Consider the following 13,308-nt stretch of genomic DNA (forward strand, 5'->3'; position numbering starts at 1 on the left):
ATTGGTACCTTGGGTTACAGACACTTCAGGTTACAGACACTTCAGGTTACAGACTCCGCTAACCCAGAAATAGTACCTCAGGTTAAGAACTTTGCATCAGGATGAGAACAGAAATCCTGTAGCGGTGCGCTGGCAGCAGTGGGAGGCCCCATTAGCTAAAGTGGTGCTTCAGGTTAAGAACAGTTTCAGGTTAAGAACGGACCTCCAGAACGAATTAAATTCTTAACCTGAGGTACCACGAAGAAAGGGTTTTTCATATCCAAACTGGCCATGGGATGCTCTCTGTTCATTGCAACTGTTTCATAGTGTTGCATGCCACCCCAATCTCTGAGTGTCCTAGACACTTAACCAGTGTTTCCTTTTGGAATGAGACTCTTGTGTCTTTATGATATATGGCTTATTCACACAAATATACAACCTGAACCTGCAGTGGAGGGGTTCACAGTATCAGTACCCCAAAGGGGTCTTGCTTCTTCCATAGCTTCTTCAAACATTGCTCCGACCACCTCTCACTTCCAAGCTCACAACTTTTTCTTCTCCCTTCTAGCTCACATAACTCAACTTTCAACTCTAGCCTTCTGTCTTTCGAAGAGACATACGGGACGCCCACCCATTTGCCCTGTGGCACAGAGCCACTCCCTTTGTCACCTTAACAACCCATACTTAGCGGGCCATTACCAGGCTTGCCTAGCTATTCCAGCAATTGAATCCATGCTGGATCCAGGAATTAGAAAGGTTGGGGGTAGGCATTAGAAGAGTCTTGTCTTTCAGCCTACTCCCCCTCTAAACTTATAACAATAGCTATATTCTGGTCTCAGCAAAATGCCTTCTGAGCTCTTACAAAATTCTCTCTCTCTCTCTCCCTCCCTCCCTCTCCCTCCCACCTTTCCTAATGGAAACATTTACCGGTATATATTTTAATAATCTATGGTGTGGAAATCCAGGCATCTTTTTGTAGCACTGGGCATATATAATTTCTCTCTCGGCTGGGGTTGCAATGTGTATGTTTTTGAGGGATATCATGGTGCAAGAAAGTATAGAGCAGTATGCTTTCATGTAATTCTTTGGCCTGAGAAAATTAATAGAACATATATGAAAGTAATGAAAATTAACTATCAGTTTTTAAAAATGATCTAAAATTGATTGTGTGTTTCTACCTGCGTGTGTGCATGCAAAAGACACCCCTCTTCCATCTCCTCGTCTCTCTGTCTCTTAAGCAATGGAAATGTCTTAAAACAGAACATTGCACTTTGCTAAATTTGGATTTTACTGTCATTTATTAAATAATATAGCAACCATATAATGAGGTGTAAAAGACGAAGGGCTACTATTTTGTGCAACTATAGAATTTAAACTTCTGCATCTTTGTGTCTGCCTAATTCATCTTACTTGGCAAAGCTGCCATTTTGTCCTGGTGCAGCACTATAAGTCCGAGACCAGAAGCTGGTTTTTGTCCCTGTCTCACAGTTATCAAAATGTGTGGCCAGCAGTTTGTGATTCTGTGCAAGACAGTAAAAACCCAGCGGGACTTTCAGAAGTCAGTTTTAGTTTAAAGAAATTTCAATTGGTAAATGAAATTGGACACCCAGTAAGAATTAAGGCTGCAACAATTCATGAATTAAAACAATACCCACAGTAGTGGGAATTCAGTTTGATAAAAGAATCCATTGTTGGTGGTTCTGTAGTTACACAAGAAATTTCTGGAGGCAAATTCAGAAAGCAAAAAATAATATTTTGGAAGATTGGGTTTAGAAACCATAGTATTATTGGTAACAATATTGATAGTGATTAAAAGGGGCTTTGTTCCATATGACCGTAGATAAGTGAGGCAGCCCTGCAGGCAGCAAAGGGTAGAGGGCATACAGAGCTATTTGACCCATGCAGATCATATTTTACTCCCTAAGCTAGCCCTCAGGTGCCATGGAAGACTACTTCCATTAGCCAGTTGTTGGTTTTTATACATGGAATGGTGGAGGCTGCCATCTTGTTGCCTCAGGCAGCAAAAATGTCTTGGAACAGCCCTGATTAAAACAGCCAGATTTAATTTATGTCAGATATTGGAGGACTCCACAGATACCTAAATTAAGAGAATGACATGTAGAATTAAGGGATACAGCTGTCTTAAGTAAACTAACATGAGCATTATGGATGAAATAGGGAGTGTGTAATGAAAGTATGTTTGAAATGGAAAGGGGCTGCTTTATACAAGAATGCGAGACCAAATTACGTAGTAGGGTATCTGATTCAACTGTTATAGATGTTTTTCCATTTTGTGTGTGTGTGTGTAACATAATACACAGTTTCTTTTATTGTAAGTTCCTTTAAAAAAAGTTTACTAATTCTAGTTCATTATGAACAACACAAAGTTCTCCAGCAGGAAAAGTCTGCAATGCAGAACACTGAAATGTATCCTCATTATAGGCCTTGAATGCAAACAGGCATGTATGTATAAATACATGCATAAACAGTATGGAGTCATTTGAGGATGGGTTGACATTCTATCAGCAGTTTTGCAAGTTTTAAATATTGCGGTATCCTATGGGTACAATTGAAGAGGTAGTGGGGCTGTTTAAAAATCTAGCAGAGTTAGCTTTATGCTTTGGGGTGGGAAAGGAGATCTGCTGGCTGACAAATCCATTGCTCTGCAGGCCAAGTGATGGAGTGCAGCTTTTTATTTCTCTCTCTCTCTGTGACTTCTCATTGAAGGTGCCTTCACTTGACTTTCAAGTACCCCCACTCTTTCTCCTTCCACATATGGCACAAAAAAAGCTTGCCCCGTTTGGCACAGTCCATTCTCGCACTTGACACTCAGTAGAGCATTTTCAGTGGGGAGGCTGCTGTATGGTGGAGAAAAGCAGGGAAGTCAGTTTTCACCAGTTTCATTATTCACACTTAATTCTGGATCCAACCCTGTATTTATTGGATTCTTCATTTAGGGCCTCCTTTCAAGCAGTCTTACCAAAATCCGTTATTAGCTAGTGACCCTACCTCAGGAGTATTGTGGTTTAAGGATTGTAGCATGCATGCAGTGGGAATCACAAGTAGTTGGAAATAGCTGTTTTTCTTCCAACTTTGTCTGTTGGACACATTAATTTTACATAAGTCATTAGCAGCCCATTTTGAAAATAAAATTGCACAGCTTCTTCCTCTGACATTATACACCAAATTTGCTTCTGGCTTGTACCTAACTAACTAGACGCTGTAAGAACTTAAGAAGCTTCTTAAATGAAATTCCTTCTTCAAATAATTCTGTCACTCCCATTACGGATCTGTTACTTTTAACTAATTCACTAACTGGCATTCTAACCAAGTGTCTTTAGGCTATGAGCTTTCAGCTGCGGAGTTTTTGTATTTATAGAGGCTGCATTTCACCTGATGCTCAATGACTTGTGGGTCTGGGGGGAGGGGTGGGGAGGAAACCAAGTTTAGACCTTTTCTAACTCCTTTCCTTTCCTTTGCAGGGTCAACCTGGTCCTCAAGTAAGTGTTAATTTTAAATTATTATGCATACTAGCAGAACTTACAGCAAAATGTAGCAGTGCATATTGTTCCTGTTGAGTATGCCAGACAGCTGTGCCTTCTTTCATGATGTTCCTTCCCATTCTGCTCACCTCTGGCCTCCAACAAACACTGTGGCCTCTAAGTATGCTCAGTCTTCCCTATTTGGGGCAAGGGCTGCTTTGTGGGAAATGGATCTTTTTGTGGTGGTGGTGGGGTTTCCTTGCAAGTTTCCTCTCCTCTTGCTTCTCAGTAACCCTGCATTGGCTACAAAGTTGCAGTAAGTCAGCCCCTGAGTTTGCTATTAGCTTATTACTTGTAATTTTAGCCTCATCACCATCGTCTTCCTTTATTGCAATAGCTATGGACCACATGGAACAAAAGTGATATTGCAAGTTTGGTCTGGTTAGTTTAAAATTGCTATCATTACACAATACAGTAGGCCACATATATTTCCCAGAAGAAACAACTGGGGGCCCCCATATGCTTGAGTTCTATCAGCTGTTTGACCAGATGGTGCTTTTAACAATGTATTACTAAATAAAGCAGGTCTCTTAACTATGGCTTGGAACTTTGTCGCAGAACTTTGAAGTTAGATAAAATATCTTAACAAATGTGTTGCGGGAGCTGGTTTGCATTAACTGCTTATTAATCACATGCTAATAATGCTGTTGTAATCCAGGAAGCCTTCAGTTACTTAGGATAACATTGGCCACTTTGATTAATTATATGCAAGCCCGGGACTGATGTCTGCTTTGTTTAAGAATAGCCCAACTTGGAGCATAATTAAATAAATGTGAATTCATCCAAAAAGAGAGAGAACGTCCTGGGTCAGACATGTAAAAGAAAAGCACTGGGGAATAAATTGTATGGAAGTTACAGGGCGGGGGAGGGGGGTGTTGAGGGGTTACCAGAAGGAGAATGGAGGAGTAGCAGGCAGTGATCAAAACCACATCAGGCTTTTGTTAAAATAAAACTGAAGTTCTCGTATGAGGTTTGACTCACGTTAACAACTTTCTTGAAACATGGCTTTGGCTAGCAGAGTTTCCTTCACCAGCTAATAAATTTTGAGAACTGTAGCCACATTCAAGCACTTAGCGGGACTTGTGCATTCCATTGGGTTCAGTAATGTTGTGTGGCTCACATAGAGGGCAAATGTTAGTCCACTATGATGACATAGTGGAGGCCCTTGAGTTCAGGTTTTTAATTATTACCATTTAAACACTTGTATGATTCTCTTTGAGAAGGGATATGTATTTGTTAACTATCCATGCCTACTTTGGGTTTTTCTTTTCTTTAAAACAAACAAATAAAAGGAACATGTTGGTTCTTTCACACAACGGGCGTTCTCTAACCTTAACAGAAGTATTCTAATGAACATAGGAATCCACGCAATGGGGTGAGCTCCCATTGCCCTGTCCCAGCTTCTGCCAAACTAGCAGTTTGAAAGCATGCCAGTGCAAATAGATACATAGATAGGTACCACTGCGGTGGGAAGGTCAACAACGTTTCTGTGCACTCTGGCTTCTGTCACAGCATTCTGTTGCACCAGAAATGGTTTAGTCATGCTGGCCACATGACCTGGAAAGTTGTCTGTGGAGAAACGCTGGCTTCCTCAGCCTGGAGCAAGACGAGTGCCACACCCCATAGTCGCCTTTGACTGGACTTAGCTGTCAGGGATCCTTTACCTTGCTAGTACCTATGCTAGTAACACAACCATTCCAATGCCAGTGGAAATTCTCCACCTCCTCCTCCGCCTCTTCTTCTTCTTTAAATTTCTAGACTGCCCTTCAGTTGAAGATCGCAAGACAGTTAACAATGTAAAAATTCAAAATGAGAACACAAAATATATAATAAAACAAAAACAAAGCAGCAACCCCCTCCCACAAGCATATTTAAAAGACCATATAAATGTTCCCTGCATCTGTTCTGGATGGTGTGACTGGTCTACATCAAAATATAGGAGTTTATCACATCTGCTAATCAGTTTCATATATCATGCAATTGATGTCATGCATTCATTGTAGTTTAAGTGTGCTCACTATATTCTACAAGGGAGCATATATTTATCCAGCTTTTAAAAGGGGCTGGGGCAGGGGTCAGCAAACGTTTTCAGCAGGGGGCCGGTCCACTGTCCTTCAGACCTTGTGGGGGGCTGGACTATATTTTGGAAAAAAAATGAATAAATTCCTATGCCCCACAAATACCCAGAGATGCATTTTAAATAAAAGGACACATTCTACTCATGTAAAAACACGCTGATTCCCGGGCCGTCCGCAGGCCGGATTTAGAAGGTGATTGAGCCGGATCTGGCCCCCGGCCTTAGTTTGCCTACCCATGGGCTAGGGTAACTGAGTTCTCTTCTTCCTGTGTCTCAGTGTGTATGTCTCTATGTCTCTCTGCCTCTGCCCCTAGTTGTAGCCAAAAGGAATATTATGATATAGGGCTGCAGAAATGCCCTCAACCCCACATTCAGCCTTACAGAGAGCAAATGAAGTGTTTGTAAGGCTATGGAGAAAGCCTGGAGAAATACCTGTCTAGTGGCTCCAGGTATTTGAGGGGTGGGAGTAGGAACCAAAATCCAATGACAGGAATAAAAATAATAAATGAACAATAATTGTGAATTGATTGTAGTTCTGGACCACAACCTTCCTTCCCTCTTCCCTGATGTACTGTGTGAGATAGACCAACTGATACAAGACAAATTCGTGTGCTATTATTTGTTGAAAACAGGGCAAGAGGATGGTAGAGCAGAAAATTAATTCTTCCACTGACCATTGTTTCTTTCCTAGTCTTGTTTTTATGGAGTGTTTCCTATATCTGTTCAACACATATAGAGAATGAAATGTGAACATGTAAAGGAAACTTCAGTGTCCATTTTCATCTTGAATCTTTTTTGTTATACTGTTTCCCTGACAACTGTCCCTTTAAAGCAAAGCAACTTTACAATAAATAATTAAAACCATTGAATTGTAGTTCTGGATTTAGGCTTTTGTTTAGTTTTTCACTATTTTGGTACAATAAAATGGTATATGTATTTCAAACTATAATATTTTCCATGAAATCTCCTGTTTCTGTTAAACTGCTGGCAGTGAAAAAGCAAAACAGTACTTTGGAATTTTTGCCAAAGTCTTTAAATGATATGGTTTTTTTTGTTTCTTGAAAAGGATTAGGTTTCTCTGTACGTACCTCCCCACCCCCTATCCCTTCATTTTTATGCTGAGGATACATTGTGAATGAATGGCATTTGAGCTTATTTAATGCAAATGCTTTATCCAAAAATTGTGTCAAAAAGCTTTAAGAATTTCCTTGTCCAGTATTTGAAATCGCCCAATTTACCTCATCAAAACAGTTTCTGTACTAATTCACACAGCCATTGTTATTTCTGTGTTTTTTATATACCACCTTGCCAATGCTAGTTAGCAGATGAAATGAAATAATATACATTAACGGAAGAAAAAATATGCAACAATAGAACAAAACATTAGCAATAATAAATATCAGCCTACCACAGTGAAAACTTTGTACAGCAAAATTCCTCCATTCATAAACATAATTCAACACAATAAAGCAGAGGTGTCAGGAATTAAAATTTTGAAAACTTGACAACAGCGGAAACAGATAGATAGATAGATAGATAGATAGATAGAGATGATAGAACAATCTTATGCCACACCATTCACTTGTTGAACAGGATTTAATCACACCCAAACCTTGTGCACCAGCAGAACACAGCATTTCTGCTTGTGAAAGACCAATCCAAACACTAGTGCAGCAACGTCCTTTTGCTGTCATGAGGCTATTGCAGTGCAGTGGATAAAAATGGTTGTCATTGGGGTACAGAGGCGAAGGAGTAGCAGTTGTAGGGATCCTATGCTCCTAGCAATGGCCTAATTTTACACCTCTAAGAAAAGTTGCAAGTGAAAACACTCCTGTGGAATCAGATGGCTCCATCCCTTCCTTGCAACTCCTACCACAGTGGAGAATTCCAGTTAACTCGGGAGCCAATTCCACAGCACACTACCAGAAGTACAGAAGCTGCAGCCAGAGACCACAGCTCCATTGCTCACATATTTCAAGATCTGTGACATGAGGGCACTCTGCCTTTATGTCTGTCCGGTATAACCTTGATGAAGGAGCACTTTGCACAAACAGCACGCCAACCAGTCACCAGGGAGAATAAAAAACAAAAGCTGGGCAGCTGAATAACACATCATCTCAGAATCCTTACAGGCTTCCTGCCACAGGACTTCTGACCTCAGCACCCACCAGGCATCTCAGCTGCACTTCTGCAAGGATAAAGCACTTCACAGAGGTAAGCAAGACGGGAAAAATGATCAGATGGGGGAATCCATGCTTCAGTTTGTGACATCTACACCTCCTCCATCCCTGCCCCCAAATGCCCCAAACAAAGGAGATGCAGAGCGGAGATACCAAACACATCAATGTGCAGTTCTGGAGAAAGTGTGCATTAACTATGCAGTCTTCTCTCACTGAACAGGGTAAGCTATGCAGAAAACACAGTTTTCAATAATGGGGTCAGCAACCTCCTGAATTCAAATAAGATTCCAGCATGTACTAGTGAAGACAGTCAACTCAGTGAATGCAAAGCTCTCTGTTTTCCACTGTTGCCACTGCTGGCCAAAAACATGTTTGTCTTTGCAGAATTGGAGTCAAGGAACATGAAGCAAAAGAAACAGGCATCCATTGCCAAAACCATTATTTAATGGATGATTATTGTCTTGGTCAAATTGAGGTTGAGTTAAATGGTGTCGTGTCACTGATAGAAATCCTCTGTCAGCAGAATGAGGAAGGAATTCATTCTTGGCTATTTTCCCATGCCCTCTCCAATCTGCTGCAGAGGGTTTGGGGACCTCTTGGATAAGATTTAGAAAGTGCAGGAGAGAGAGGGAATAGCTGAAAAAGCCTTCCCTTTCTGTTCTGCTGATGAAAGCCTTCTAATGGCTTCCACCCACTATCTCTCCCAGCTTATGAAACACCCATATAAAGGACTGCCAATGGAAAACTAGATTGCACTGTGTTGGAGCAGAAAGCCCTTAATCAACCTTCCTCAGCCTGGGGTCCTCCAGATAAAACTTCCATGAGCCCAAGCAGCATGGGCAATGGTCTGGAATGATCTAGTCCAACAACATCTGGAGGGTCACAGGTTGGCAGAGGCTGACCTGGATGATAGCACCCTCTCTCACTTATTCATACACCCCCTCAATGAAAGTTTTTTGTTTGTTTGTTTTTTTGCAGCTGCTAGCCATTACTCACTATTATTCCTATTTCTTATCCCTCTACAGGTACTATTCAGTGTGAAGGCAAAGATACTCATCACCTCCATGCCTAATCAGCAGCATTGGAGCCCAGTAGGAAGCTGGTTTTCCCTCTCTGTTGGCCAGAACTTAGAATCATAGAATTGTAGAGTTGGAAGGGACCCCGAGGGTCTTCTAGTCCAACCCCTTGCAATGCAGGAATCTCAACTAAAGCATCCATGACAGATGGCCATCCAATCTCTGCTTAAAAACCTCCAATGAAGGAGAGTCCACAACCTCCTAAGGGAGACCGTTCCAATGCTGAACAGGTCTTACGGTCAGAAAGTTCTTGCTCCATAACTGATGCTGTTGAATAAAAGATCGACTGTTTCAGCTAAGCCTTTGTTCTCATGATGATTAATGTCCATTTCTGCAGTTCAGGAAGGCTGAATCTTGGGAAGAGAGCTGTTGCTTCAGCAATAAACTGTTGGGATATTGCCAGGGAGATAAAGTCCATCTGAGCCCCCAAGCTCGGTGCCGGACGATCCATCAACCTCCCGTAGTCAGGCAATATCAGCAATCCAGCGACACTAAGCCTCAGGCTTAGTGCACACTATAACAGCAGAATTCACACAACAGAAGTTGCACAGCATGAGAGCAGAACATGCATATTTACAACAAACAAACAAACAAATTTCTTTCCAGTAGCACCTTAAAGACCAACTAAGTTAGTTCTTGGTATGAGCTTTCGTGTGCATGCACACTTCTTCAGATACTTCTTCAGATACTTCTTTCCAAATGCCCTTCTAGAAATGGTATGTGTATGAAATTAGCCTGATCTAATTCCTCTCTTTATGTATTGTTGCAGATGCTCTCTCATCGCTTACTTAACCCAACCATTTTATCTTTGTTTCTTTGGTTGTTGTACAAACAATAGATAATAGAACATGGATGAAGAACATCTGACCTGTTGACTGTATGAGACCAGTGAGGGTTCCTAATTTGACCTGATTTCATGTGATGTCAGGTTTAGGACAGATGTAGCCATGGCTGCAGAGAAACAACTTTGAGCCTTAGATTGTGCTTCCAATTGCTCCGTTGCGAGTATGGCTTCAATTCAGTACCATTTAGATTTGTTTGGTTCTTCACCTGTAGAACAGGTTATCCACCCCTGGAATAGGGGTGAAAATTAAAACAGAATACTTGCTGGGTGTTCTGGATACCAGCAAAAGTCCCATAGACTCTATTTTGGAATTTCAGAAAAGAAAACTATAGGCAATATTGGGCAGTGTACCCAGACTTCCTTTGCTTGGAATCATGGGCCAATGGAATTCCACAATAATTTTGGCTACAGGTCTGTTAGTTGCTCTGGCAAGTCAGCTGCATTCTCATCTGAAGGCCTCCATGAGCGTTTTTCACATTGATCTAAATCTTCAAATAGCTTTGCGATATCCCAAGGATGCAAGTTTCTCTTAAGAATATCACAGCACTGCAAATGAGTGCTGTTATAGTAGGCAAGTGCAAGCTCTATCTGATAGTATCATTTCGCCCCAAAGCCCCATTCCTTATGAATATTAGTATTTTTGTATCATTGAAAATCACTTCAGGCATTTTTCTTTTGGTGATTGCAATAGGAAGAAAGTAATTAGCTACATCACATTGTGTAGTTTCAGTCCCAATTGACTGGGATCTTCCACGAGACCTGTCCAAAAAGCATTGCCCTTGTTCTCAATTGTCTCTGAATTATTTATGCTTGGTAATGTCTAGTCCAATCTGGTTGGCTTTGTAGTGTCTTTGCCATCCTATCTACAGTGTTGTCAGCCTGTTCATTGTGTGATTCCTGGTTGGCTGGGATCACCCAAGCAGCAGCAAAACATTCTGATAATTTATTCTCACAATTCAGAGTTTTCTCAGGAACCCACCAACCACCATTACTTTCAGCATGGGCATTGAAAGAGGAGAGCCTTCAGTGCAAACTTTTTTTTTTAGTAAAGGTTCCTCATGATCTGACTTGTAGATGTTGAATAAACAGAACCTAGTCACCAGGAGCTTATCTTAAAATCAGCGAGAACAATGAGATGTTTAAAATAACAAGGGCTTATGTCTCAGTATAGGCAGGAAATAATAAGGGTTCAGCTTTGGAAAAAGCAATCAATAAATACATCTGGAAAATTGCACAGAATCTTAAAATTAAAAACTGTGGAAAGAAACCTGGAAAACATTTGTGCAGCGAAACATTGATAGCAGATAGAGGGACAGTAATATTTCAGTCTGGTAATGCAAAAGGATCCCACAAGGGAGAAGGGAGCAATTATCATGCTGTATGGTACTCTCTTTCAACTCTACTTCGAGTTTTACTATCTATGTTCAGCTCTTAACATTTTGCATATGAGGAAAAACTGAGAGGCTGGCTCAGTGGCTGCATTGTATCTTCATGTGATCTATATATTGTACTGGATCTCATGAACTTACAACACAGCAAGCTTACACCTGCGTGAGGGGCTGTACATGGAGGCAACCCACAGCCATTACTATGAAAAAGCAGTGAGTTTGCACTCGTCCTTAAATTTTCTAATCAAAGGTTCATTCCATCTTCTTTTTAAAAGTTTCTTAATTACCTTGTGAATAAAGTTATGCAATCCAAATATTTGTATAGTTAACTTTAATACATTGTCCCTGCTTGATGAACAATTACGTTCTCCAGTTTGTACGTGGACATAGATTTCTAGCTGAGACCTAACTAATGTTCAGTTGTATGACACTAAAATTTCTTTGGCTAATCATATTATGTTATGGTTATTAATTCAAAAATTACAAATCACACATGAACACTCCCTCCCCCTCCCTCCCCCTCTCTTTTTGGGGGCCTTTAACAAGGTTCAACTTGAGATTTGCCAGTGTTATCATTCCTAGATCCTTAGGTGTGTATTCGCTTTCTTCTCCTTTCTAACATGTAAGATTCAGTATTCCCATTTTACCAGTGCCATTTTTCAACTTGTATCCTAACCTCGAAAGCTTTTGCAATTTCTCCTATGAACTATCTTCCAGTTCAATATTGATACCATCAGCTCCTTCATCCAAGACATTAATTGAAATGCCATATTTCTATTAACATACACCCATTTTACTTTAGCCTTTTCCAGCCAATGATTCCGTCTTCATCCTCCATATGTAAGCCACAATATATCTCCCCTTGTCACCTCAGAACTGGTTTCTCTAGCAAAAATGGAAAGCTGGTTGCAAGTGAGCACCTTATTTATCTGTTGTTTGATCTAATGCTTTATTTCGTATTATTTTCCCAACTTTACAAAGATAAGAGGGTGTGTGTGTGTGTGTGTGTGTGTGTGTGTGTAAAAGTAATATAGTTTATTATATAGTTTATTGGTTGTTTTATAACAACCTTAATCTCTTCTACCTTGAAACTTTGGAGTATGCAAAGGTACATTCTTTTGAAAACAGAAATATAAGATAATCGAGTTAACATCTGATTAAAGCAGTTAAAATGTCACTGATGTCCAAGCTCTTTGGGAGCAATCCTGCATGCAAAGTGCACCCATATGGGATTTCCCCCAGCTGCTAGTACAGCTCTTCCTTTGCCGCCAGGCTTCCTTTGAGTCAGGTTGCATCACAGCCAGCATGTTCGACCCCAAAGTCCTCCCATGGATCCCAATGGGAGCATCTTATCCTTCCTCGGGTTTCCTTCACCTTCCCTTAGGGCTAACAATTACTCATGGGTGCCTAAGAATCATGAGCTGCTAGGTGCCATTAGGGGATGCAGATGGAAGCTTCTCAACCAAGCTCATAAAAGTTAGAGGTCAAATAAAAAGGCACAATAGACCTTTGACATGGAACAGTTCCATAGCTGTTGGGAAGTCACTGGGAATGCCGTCTACCCATTTTTGTGGTGTTTTTACTTTTTGAAATATGGCAACCCTACCCGAATGTGTTGTATGTGCCTTTGTTTGGTGCACAGTTGGTAGATACAAGCAGCTTCATCTAGAAATGACACATGGATGTAGGTGTCAGGGCAGGACTCAGGTGCAGGCCAGCAAGCAAGAAGCAGACTTCCCAGTAAGTCTTGCCCCATCAGTTGCCAAGACTGATGACAGGTCCCCACCTTCAATTCCTTCTAAGGCTCATTCTCTGGGGGTTGTTTCCCAAGCAGTTTCAAACTGCATATGGGCATCTCTAATCTCTGTTCTGCTCTATGCATCACTCTTTGTGTCCTTAGAGACAAGGGTAGAGGGGAACTTGTCACATTAGGAGAGGCAGGCTCCCTGTATTCTTCTTCCTGTATTGTCCCGTCTCCTCTGCTTCTGCTTCAGAGTCTGAATTGCTCCCTAGCACAGGTTCTTTCTGCTCACTAAACCCTGTTGTCTCTGCCTCATCTGGTACCCCCCCTTTCTCCTTCTGATCTCTCCCCTTTGCCCCACCACTAGTCTCCGGACTCTGAGCCTTCCTCGTCTGAGGTTTCCCTTGGGGATTCTCTGACTGCTGCCTCTCACCACTCCTCATCACCTAGCCAATCCCTGACAGTAGAAGGGACAATATAT

General features: G+C 41.2%; 1 protein-coding gene across 1 annotated transcript in view; it reads left to right on the top strand.

Moving 5' to 3' along the window:
- The window catches only part of COL25A1 (collagen type XXV alpha 1 chain), a 283,475-nt gene that overhangs the window by 165,150 nt on the left and 105,017 nt on the right, over positions 1-13,308 (top strand). The window contains exon 5 of the mRNA XM_053403840.1: positions 3,462-3,479. Within this exon, the coding sequence (XP_053259815.1) occupies positions 3,462-3,479 (18 nt within the window). The remainder of the gene's footprint in view (positions 1-3,461; positions 3,480-13,308) is intronic.

Source organism: Podarcis raffonei, chromosome 9 (genome assembly GCF_027172205.1).
Source record: "Podarcis raffonei isolate rPodRaf1 chromosome 9, rPodRaf1.pri, whole genome shotgun sequence".
NCBI classification, from domain to species: Eukaryota; Metazoa; Chordata; class Lepidosauria; order Squamata; family Lacertidae; genus Podarcis; species Podarcis raffonei.